Genomic DNA, 10,596 nt, shown 5'->3' with positions numbered 1-10,596 from the left:
AGAGTTGTCACTCACTACTCTACCTGTGCTAATGTGTTAAGTGTGACATTACAGTGCAGTTAGCTATGCTGCCAAGGCCAATGAAACAGTATGGATGCCAGTGGAGTCCTTAAGATCTCAGAGATGTTCAGCTTTACCTCATCTCTTCTCTGCTGTCATGAAGTCAAGTGACACCTGTGGATCCCATGGAAGTGACGCATGAGGACACATCCTATTTTCACCAACCCCTCCACATCCCACCATGGGGGTGGTGGCTTGAGGTTGTGAGTGTGTGTGTGTGTGTTGGTCCCGACATGGGGTGGTGGCTTGAGGTTGTGAGTGTGTGTGTGTATGTTGGTCCCGACATGGGGTGGTGGCTTGAGGTTGTGAGTGTGTGTGTGTATGTTGGTCCCGACATGGGGTGGTGGCTTGGAGTTCTGAGTGTGTGTGTGTGTGTGTGTGTGTGTGTGTGTGTGTGTGTGTGTGTGTGTGTGTGTGTGTGTGTGTGTGTGTGTGTGTGTGTGTGTGTGTGTGTGTGTGTGTGTGTGTGTGTGTTGGGTTCAAACTTGCAGGACGCAGGAATGCCTTACTCCTGCACCCCCTCCCTCCCAGATTGTATTGTGCATGAAGGGGGTGGCCAGTTGCTGGTAGATATTTCTGTGCCTGAACCCCTCACCCCTACCTCGCCCCAGACCACTCCTGTGACAGTGGGGAGAGTGTGTGCAGCAGGCACCTTCAATCAGCCCCCCAAAATAGCACAGGCGGAGGGATCCACGCCACTGTCAGTTTCCCGACTGTCTTGTCCAGCCCAACCCATTCCTGTCCTCAGCAGCCCACAAAAAGAGAAGAGAGGAGCCAGGATAAGACCACTGTTGGACAATACACAGCAAAGTGGCATTCTACCGTGGAAGAAGAATCGTAGCTTGGACTATTGCAACACTAGGAAGAGACACACATACCTAAAGTGTCTAAGTGGACCCAGCATAGACACACACGCTCTGACTACGTGAAAATACAGTTTTTGATTTCTCAGAGGAAAACACACACAGGGCTAGTTGATTGGTCTCCATACAGTGACAGTGTGTCTGGCCAGTACAGCACAATGAAGCTGAGTGTGGCTCTGTTCTTCGCGGGGCTGTTTGGGGCTCTGGCAGCCATGTTTGTCCTCCTCTCCTTCGGGACGGATTACTGGCTTCTGGCTTCGGAGACATGTGACAAAGAAACTAACGGAACTATGGGAACTTGGGCCTCCGCCATAGAGGTAAGGAACACTTTATCCCTACCTATATGTACATATCTACCGCAAGTACCCTGTTCCCCTACACATTGACTCGGTACTGGTACCCTGTGTATATAGCCAAGTTATAGTTACTCATTGTGTATTTATTCCCTGTGCTATTATTTTTAAATGTTTATATTATTTATATTTTTTTCTCACTGCATTGTTGGGTAGAGACTGTAAGCAAACATTTCACTGTTAGTCTACACCTGTTGTTTACCAAGCATGTGACAAATACGTTTAGATTTTATTTGAACATGGAGGTCTGGTGTGGATTTTATGCTTAAAATATTGTAGTCCAATTTTACTTCGTATTTACAATAGCCCACTCATTACCTGTGTAGTAGTCATGAAATAATGGCAAAGTATTTACTTTTTGGTGTTATTGGGATTCAGGTGGAAACAACAGGTGCAAGCAAGGCAAGGCAAGGCAAGGCGTGGCGTGGCGTGGCGTGGCGTGGCGTGGCGTGGCCTCTCTTGGATGTTCCTTATCCTGGTCTCTTTATATATGTGGTCATGAAAGACAAAAGAGCTGAGGAACGTAGTCAGTGGTGTAATATTGGGGGTAACATTGGATAAAACTATTGTCTTGTTTGCTGAATTGAGGGTTAAGGGTTAGGGTTGATCTGGGAGGCTCAGCTGGTCAGGGACTGAGGTGAGACCATGGAGGGCACGGCGACTTGTTCCTATTCTGGTTGAAGTCTTCTTAGAGGAAGTGGTTTTGGGGTGTCAAGTGGTGTCAAGGTCTAACAAGGTGTGTGCTCCAATGCACCTGATTCCACCAATCAAAATGTCCACCCCTGTTTGTCACCAGGAAGAGAATGAAGAAACCTTGCTTTAGATCATTGTTTGGTCAGTGTGGTGTAACGTTGCTTCAACATCTGTCAATACTGTGGTTAGGACTGAGATAGAGTCCATTACATTGGCTATTGGAGGTTAAGGTCCTCACCTTAGTGCCGTCCCTAAAAGTGTTTCTCATGAAAAACCCTCCAAACCTGGGCACATTTCGATTAATCAATTTATTTTGGTGGTAGTTTCTCATGGGTGGATGGTCCAATAACTCTTTCAGTAAGACTTGACCTTTGAACTGTGTAGGGCTCTGGTATATATGCCTACCTACTGTAGGGGCTGCTAGTGTAATCTGACACCTTCTAATGCAGTTGCTCTTCAACCATCCAGCGATTGAGACATATTGGATTCGCAAGTAATAGAAATACAAACATCAGTATTTACAACCCCCCAATGATATCACCCACTATAGCAGATACAGGTCATCACGATAAGCAATGACACAGGAATGTCTGCATGATATCTACACTATCAAACCACATGCATTGTATATAATATACCATGCACACTACTACATAGAGACATATCATTTTTATCAGTGTCCTAATGAGAGAGAGAGAGAGAGAGAGAAGCATGAGAATTAGTTTTTTTCTGAAGGGTAAAGGTCAAAACAGAGAAAGGTGCAGTCTATAGTAGGACAGGAGAACAGGGGAGAAAGGGAGAATAGGAGAGAACGGGGAATAGGAGAGAAAGGGGGAATAGGAGAGAAAGGGGGAATAGGAGAGAAAGGGGGAATAGGAGAGAAAGGGGGAATAGGAGAGAACAGGGAATAGGAGAGAACGGGGAATAGGAGAGAAAGGGGGAATAGGAGAGAACGGGGAATAGGAGAGAAAGGGGGAATAGGAGAGAACGGGGAATAGGAGAGAAAGGGGGAATAGGAGAGAACGGGGAATAGGAGAGAACAGGGAATAGGAGAGAAAGGGGGAATAGGAGAGAACCGGGAATAGGAGAGAACAGGGAATAGGAGAGAAAGGGGGAATAGGAGAGAACGGGGAATAGGAGAGAAAGGGGGAATATGAGAGAAAGGGGGAATAGGAGTGAAAGGGGAATATGAGAGAAAGGGGGAATAGGAGTGAAAGGGGAATAGGAGAGAAAGAGGGAATGAGAGCAGCTGTTTAGTGAGTAGAGGGGACTCTCCATGCTGACTCAACAAACTTCTCACAACCCCACAGGAAGTTAAGGGTGTTCCCTAAGGTCCCCTTGACCTTAGAGTCACCAGCTTCAGTAGTAGCACCATATACTCTGACAACATTCACCTGAACCAGCTGGCGTGGGGCTGAGAAGCCATTAGCTGATTCACTAGGTATTTTCTAAGAAAATAACAGGTTGAATGTGAAGAAGAAGATAAAAGATAGAAGAAGTTTATGATGTGTTATTATGTCATTGTTATAACTGTAACATGAAGGCTTTATGATGGAGTGTTCTACTAATGTGTTAATATCATTATCTCCCCCCCAGCGTCGTCCAGACACCACCTTCTACCACGAGGGCTTCTTTTGGAGGTGCTCCTTCAGGGGAAACCTGGACGACCACACCCTCTTGAAGTTCTGGATCAGTAAGTCAGATAATATTGCACTGCGCTTATTCACTACTTGTATAAAGTAGAACACTGGGGTCTTTCAATCCTATTACTTTCTTTAATTGACATGTTGGCCAGTACAGGGCCAGAATGAAACAATGCAAACAGTTCATGACAGCAGAGAGGAAGAGACAAAGCGAGAGGTTTCACTTTCACCAAAATCTGTCCAAAATAAGCCCAATGCGTTTGTATGGGTTTATTTTGGACCGAAGCTTGTCGCCTGCCTTCCAGCCTTTGGGACAACGACTCCAAATGTTAGGGTGGAGACATGAGCCCCGCTCATTTATCGAATGTGACTTCTTGATGCCTTGAAGTGGTATGAGACCCCTATCATGTGATATTATTCTTGGGTCATGTGACTCAATGGAAAGGCTGCATGTGCAGTCATTCAGTTCAGTTGTCATCTGATGAGATTTGTTGACAGTCTCTAATAGGGAACTTCCAGGGAGGGTCATTGTCCCAAACACCCTCAAACTTTGGTAAGGACCTGGAGAGGGTCTGCTGAATTCCACAAGGCAGAGGAGAGCGAGAGAGAAGAAAGAGAGTTAGAAGAAATTGAAAAAAGAGAGAGTGGAAATTAACAACATTTAATGCAATTATCACATTTTTATGCATTTGATAAAACTGTAAGACTATTCCAGCTTGTTCTCTGTATAGATTCCACTAGTACATGCTGTCTTTGTAATATAAGGGCCCTTGATGAGGAGAGGATGATAATGCCAGTGTCACAAACCATTTTCCAAGCTGTTGAAAGGCACAGTCAACTTAGTGTATGTAAACTTCTGACCCACTGGAATTCTGATACAGTGAATGTTAAGTTAAATAATCTGTCTGTAAACAATTGTTGGAAAAATTACTTGTATCATGCACAAAGTAGATGTCCTAACCGACTTGCCAAAACTATAGTTTGTTAACAAGAAATTTGTGGAGTGGTTGAAAAACTAGTTTTAATGACTCCAAGCTAACACGGAACCCAAACCGGCTGCGCGCGTGCGCCATCGTGCGCCATCATGCATAAATGTATTTTGTCCCCCTACACAAAACGGGGTCACGACACGCAGGTTAAAATATCAAAACAAACTCTGAACCAATTATATTAATTTGGGGACAGGTCGAAAAGCATTAAACATTTATGGCAATTTAGCTAGTTAGCTTGCACTTGCTAGCTAATTTGTCCTATTTAGCTAGCTTGCTGTTGCTAGCTAATTTGTCCTGGGATATAAACATTGAGTTATTTTACCTGAAGTGCACAAGGTCCTCTACTCCACCAATTAATCCACACATAAAACGGTCAACCGAATCGTTTCTAGTCATCAAGCCTCTTTCCAGGCTTTTTCTTCTCTTGACTTTATGTTGCGATTGGCAACTATCATAAATTAGGTGCATTACCGCCACTGGCCTCGTTCGTCTTTCAGTCACCCACGTGGGTTTATCTAATGAGGAGATGGCACGTGGGTACCTGCTTATATAAACCAATGAGGAGATGGGAGAGGTAGGACTTGCAGCACGATCTGCGTCAGAAATAGAACTGATTTCTATTTTAGCCCTTGGCAACGCAGACGCTCGTTGGTGCACACGAGCAGTGTAGGTGCAATAATTGAATAACATAGATTTCTAAATTTATTTTGCAACGCTCGTGCACGCGACGCGAGCGGTGTGGTCAGCCTGTGAGTGTATGTAAACTTCTGACTTCAGCTGTATATATATATATATATGTATATATGTATGATTTAATGTATGTCACAATGTGTTTGTTTGTCTCTCACTAGCCAATCAGCCACATGCCAAAGTTTGCACACACGCCTACCTCTTCCCCTTTCCAGTGTCTCAACAGACTCACAATGCCACTGCATATGACTCTGCAATCAGTAAGTGCTTATCTCTCTGTGTGTGTGTGTATATTATATGTAATTGACATATAATATATGTAGCCTACTATGAGATTGTGAGTGTCCACATGTGCTTGTGTTGGTATATTCAAATTAAAGTCAGCCTATCATTCTGTTACTCATGGTTCTAACAATGATTGACATTCGTCTCATCCAGTCTACAGAGGCTTCTGGAGTATCTTCATGCTAATTGGTGTGGCTGCCGTCGTAATGGGCGGGTTTTTTATCATCTGTGCTGCCCCATTCGCCAGTCATCGTCTATATAAGGCTGGGGGCGGCCTCTTCCTGATGTCCGGTGAGTCATTGGCCGATAACATCATACATTTCAGGATACACAACATAGGATAGGATTGAGCTAAATAGTTTCCCTCTGTTGAACGGATGTACGAAGATGAAAAGCTCATGAATACCATCCATAATACAAATACCTGCTGCAGCCAGTCTGATACGGTCTCTCTATCTCTCTGTTTTTTCTCCCTATCACCTCCTCTCCGCCTACCTTTCTCTCTCCCATCATCTCTCTCTCTCACACACACGCTTTCTATCTTCTATCTCTCACACGCACATTCACTCACTCACACACACACACACACACACACACACACACACACACACACACACACACACACACACACACACACACACACACACACACACACACACACACACACACACACACACACACACACACACACACACACACACACACACACACCTCTTCAACCCTGCCTATCTCTCTCTCTCCCTCCCCTCCCTTCCCTCAGCTCTGTTCCTGCTGGGTGTGGTGTGGATGTCTGTGCTGTGGGTGGAGTTGATGGATGTGGTGCAGTTCTACGTGGACCACCAGCGCTCCTCTTTGTGCACCACCTTCGACCTCACCATCCACTACGGCCTGTCCTTCTTCTTCGCCCCCGTTGGCATCTCCTTCTGCCTGCTGGCCGGACTCCTCTTCCTCCTCATTGGCCGGTCCGTACAGATGCAGTATCACTGATTGGTGTTACCGTGACGATAGGGGGAGGCTTCCGAAACTCTGCAACAGGTTTAGGGCCAATTCTATTTCCATTCCTTTAATTCAGGAAGTCAACTGAAATTCCAATTCCACATTCCTCTCATAGAGAAGCATTGAGATACAATTGAATTGGAATTTCAGTTTACTTCCTGAATTTACTGAATTTACAAATAATTGACCCCAACCCTGCTCTGTAGGATGTGTTGAAAATCTCTGCGTTCTGTCAATCATCCACCAATGGAATGAACTCTGTGTTGTCACTGATTTGACTGGTCACATTGACATGTTTCAGTCACTGCCAGTGTTTGACAGAGTTCCACCTAAAGTGGAGTTCGGGATCTATTTATTTTTTTAAATGACACCCTATACCCCCATATTAGTGCACTACTTTTCACCAGAGCCTTTATAGGGAATAGGGCACCATTTGACGCGCAGACAAGTCCTAAATTACCCATCACTACATGTTCTTCACATGACACATACAGTACTGGGAGACACAGGATTGGTTGGTTGAAACGCGGCAGCGGATGTTGGTGATTTGCTTATGCAGGCTGTCTGCAGTCACATGTCAGATGTTGCCGTAGCAGCGAGTAGGAAATGACCATGATAAGGGATCAGGAAGAGTGTTTTGTTTGGGAGTTGTTTCTCTTTGTATTGGTATCCTTAGTCAAATGGTTTTTAGAAGGCTGCTACTGAGTGTGTTGAGTCGAACAAGTCACTTTATATGCTATAGATGTGGTTACCACTTTTATAAATGGAAAACATGTGTATTCCTTTTTCAACACATTTTGAGAGGAAATGTGAATGCCTCAACGTGATAGAAGCATGCTGCGTGAAGAGTTAGAAATAAGACATAGAAGTGGAGATTAGATCATCATAAAGTGATATTAATGATCGGGGCATTTCACTGTGTGATTTTAATAAGATTTTGATATTCAGCCTTCTTGACACTGCACTGTCAGTTTAGTCCTTATTTTTGGTCAAACCAGTCAATCAGATATCTTAGTGCCTGCTGAGAAAAATGTGTGTTATAGTGAATTAATGGTAATATAAGAGCCATATATTTAGAATATATGAAAATACTGTATGGCTCTGGTTAAAATGTTTGAGTAAAGGACTTGTTTGCTTTGTAAACACACTGAACAAAAATATAAACTCAGCATGCAACAATTTCTAAGATTTTTCTGAGTTACAGTTCATATGAGGAAATCAGTCAATGTAAATAAATTCATTAGGCCCTAATCTATGGATTTCACATGACTGGGAATACAGTTATGCATCTGTTGGTATCTGGTGTGACCACCATTACCATAACCCCACCGCCACCATGGGGCACTCTGTTCACAATGTTGACATCAGCAAACCACTCACCCACACAACGTCATACACGCTGTCTGCCATCTGTCTGGTACAGCTGAAACCAGGATTCCTCTGTGAAGAGCACACTTCTCCAGTGTGCCAGTGGCCATTGAAGGGGAGCAATTGCCCACTGAAGTCGGTTACGACGCCGAACTGCAGTCAGGTCAAGACCCTGGTGAGGACTACGAGCACACAGATGAGCTTCCCTGAGATGGTTTCTTCTGTTGTGCAAACCCACAGTTTCATCAGCTGTCCGGGTGGCTGGTTGTGAGGCCGATTGGACGTACTGCCAAATCCTGTTAAACGACGTTGGAGGTGGCTTATGGTAGAGAAATTAGCATTCAATTATCTGGCAACAGCTCTGGTTGACTTTCCTGCAGTCAGTATGCCAATTGCCTGCTCCCTCAAATCATCTGTGGCATTGTGTTGTGTGAAAAAACATTTTAAAGTGGCCTTTTATTGTCCCCCAGCACAAGGTGCACCTGTGTAATGATCATGTTGTTTAATCAGCTTCTTGATATGCTACATCTGTCAGGTGGATGAATTATTTTGGCAAAGTAGAAATGCTCACTAACAGGGATGCAAACAAATTTGTGCACAAAATATGAGAGAAAAAAGCTTTTTGTACGTATGGAATATTTCTGGGATCTTTTATTTCAGCTCATGAAATACGGGACCAATACTTTACATGTTGCATTTATATTTGTGTTCAGTGTAGTAGATTATTTATCGAACAATGTAAATTACTACACATGCAGGTTAAAACACTAATAAATGGATAAAATATTTTTTGTGAATGTGTTTTTTGGATACATTTTATTCAAAATGAAAGTGTAGTTGTTATGTTAATTACTTGAACGTTCACATAACAAAGCCTGATTTTATGATCAAAACATACTCTCTCCTTCAGTGTTTTTTCTGGCTTTTACTCATTCAATCAAGAGCCATGAATTTATCACAAAGTATTTGGAAAGGGAAAGAGGGATACCTAGTCAGTTGTATAACTGAATGCATTCAAATGAAATGCAGTCTGCCGCATTTAACATGCCAAGAAAATGTATGTTTTGGACGTGACACAGACAGGTCTAATCACTGTTCTCTAAACCAATATCCACATTTTGTAATATTAGCTACTGCCTTTCTCTCTTTAGTGGCAGCTGTGCATTTGATTTGGCTAAGAAGATCATCATTAGAGAATATTCAAACCCAGACTGTCCCCACCATGCCAAAAGCACTGGGTAAACTTAGACACATCTAATGATTACAATGGCTATTTGAATCTACAGGTGTGCCTCATTGAAAATACCATCTAGTCAAATGTGTCTAATGACTGTCTGTGGTATGGTCTGTTTTGGTCTGTAGTGTGTACTCTGTGTACTCTCAGAGCACCACTCTTCACATCTAGACAGTGCTCTAGATGGATGTTCTTATCAGATAAGGACTTACTGCAGCTAACCAGATCGACCGACTCACCCGAGACAGAGTGAAACTAGAAGGTCCACCGATGGACCCTCCAGACGTCAACTTTTACCATCCCGGCATTATGAACCACACTACAATGTCTCAGTGGTACAAGTGTTGGGAGTGGCCCACCGGTCTGCCGTTCTACCTGGGAGTTGAGGTGTTCAACTGCCTCCTGGGTCTGGTCACCAACAGCTGGTACCTGTGGCTGGTCGCGGGCGGCCCTCTGGTCCAGGTCATCAAGGAGATCTTCGCCCTCAACCTGGCCATTATGGAGCTCCTCTACTGCCTTATTTCACCACTGACCGTCTTCAACACCCTCTTCATCAAAAGCCAGACCATCTTCCAATTCAGCGGCTATGCGATCGGCTTGGTCAGCACCGGCCGCCCTCTGCTCCAGTGCTTTATATGTGTGGAGCGCTACCTGGCGGTGGTCCACCCACTGCTCTTCCTGAAGTACAGGCCTCTGAGGTACAGGGGGGGGTGTGTGACTCTGGCTTGGCTGCTGTCTCTCATATTCTGTGTTGTGATCGGCTTAATAGGCAGCGTGATAGTCAATGCCGGCGTTTTCTCAATCACTCTGGCCATCGACTTCTTCTGCTGTGTCTCCATCCTGAGGGTGCTGGGCAAGTCCGGTCCAGGGGATGGAGGGAAGGAGAGACAGGGGGAGAAAGAAGAGGGAGGGGACTTGATGAAGAGAAGAGCGTCCCGTACTGTTCAGATCATTCTGCTGACTCTGCTGGTGAATTACACTCCTTCCATCATCGGAGGTGTCCTGGTACGCTGTCTCCCTGATGGTTCAGTGATAGCGTTGTGTGTCGTGGTTCCTATCACTTTGATGTTTACTGTTTTTGGGAGTTTCACTCAGCCACTTCTCTACCTAACCAGGGCTGGAAAACTACCCTCTGTCTGTTGGAAAAGAGATGGATGATAGCCCTACTTTGGAGGAAAGGTTGCCTGGTTAAATTGTATTTATAAACACAAACAAACACAAACAACACTGTTTTTGAATGACATTAATTATAGATACAGTTGTAGGATCTTAATTTGAGCCAGTTTGCTATAGCAGAAAAATAACCATAAATGTGAATCATTATGTGGATCGTAATTAATGAAAAAAAAATTGTATGGGTTGATACATTTTTCGTTAGGGCAAATCAATTATGAAGTGGAAATTACAAACGTTAGAAGC

General features: G+C 44.1%; 1 protein-coding gene across 1 annotated transcript; it reads left to right on the top strand.

Moving 5' to 3' along the window:
• The first annotated feature begins 594 nt into the window (after positions 1-594).
• LOC129820729 (transmembrane protein 182-like) lies at positions 595-8,731 on the top strand. The gene is made up of 5 exons (XM_055877637.1): positions 595-1,240; positions 3,566-3,662; positions 5,456-5,554; positions 5,733-5,870; positions 6,340-8,731. The coding sequence occupies exons 1-5, from the start codon at positions 1,082-1,084 to the stop codon at positions 6,564-6,566; spliced, it is 720 nt and encodes a 239-aa protein (XP_055733612.1). The 5' UTR covers positions 595-1,081; the 3' UTR covers positions 6,567-8,731.
• Positions 8,732-10,596: the final 1,865 nt, after the last annotated feature.

This window comes from Salvelinus fontinalis, chromosome 23, assembly GCF_029448725.1.
Source record: "Salvelinus fontinalis isolate EN_2023a chromosome 23, ASM2944872v1, whole genome shotgun sequence".
NCBI lineage: Eukaryota > Metazoa > Chordata > Actinopteri > Salmoniformes > Salmonidae > Salvelinus > Salvelinus fontinalis.
Note: the sequence above shows the minus strand (reverse complement) of the source record. Positions and strands in the feature narration are given on the sequence as shown.

Bases quoted from the DNA above. Each gene is read 5' to 3' on its own strand.
- LOC129820729 (XM_055877637.1), top strand. From the start codon at position 1,082: ATGAAGCTGAGTGTGGCTCTGTTCTTCGCGGGGCTGTTTGGGGCTCTG. The intron at 1,241-3,565 runs GTAAGGAACACT...TCTCCCCCCCAG, and splicing joins CTTGGGCCTCCGCCATAGAG to CGTCGTCCAGACACCACCTT. The intron at 5,871-6,339 runs GTGAGTCATTGG...CCCTTCCCTCAG, and splicing joins CGGCCTCTTCCTGATGTCCG to CTCTGTTCCTGCTGGGTGTG.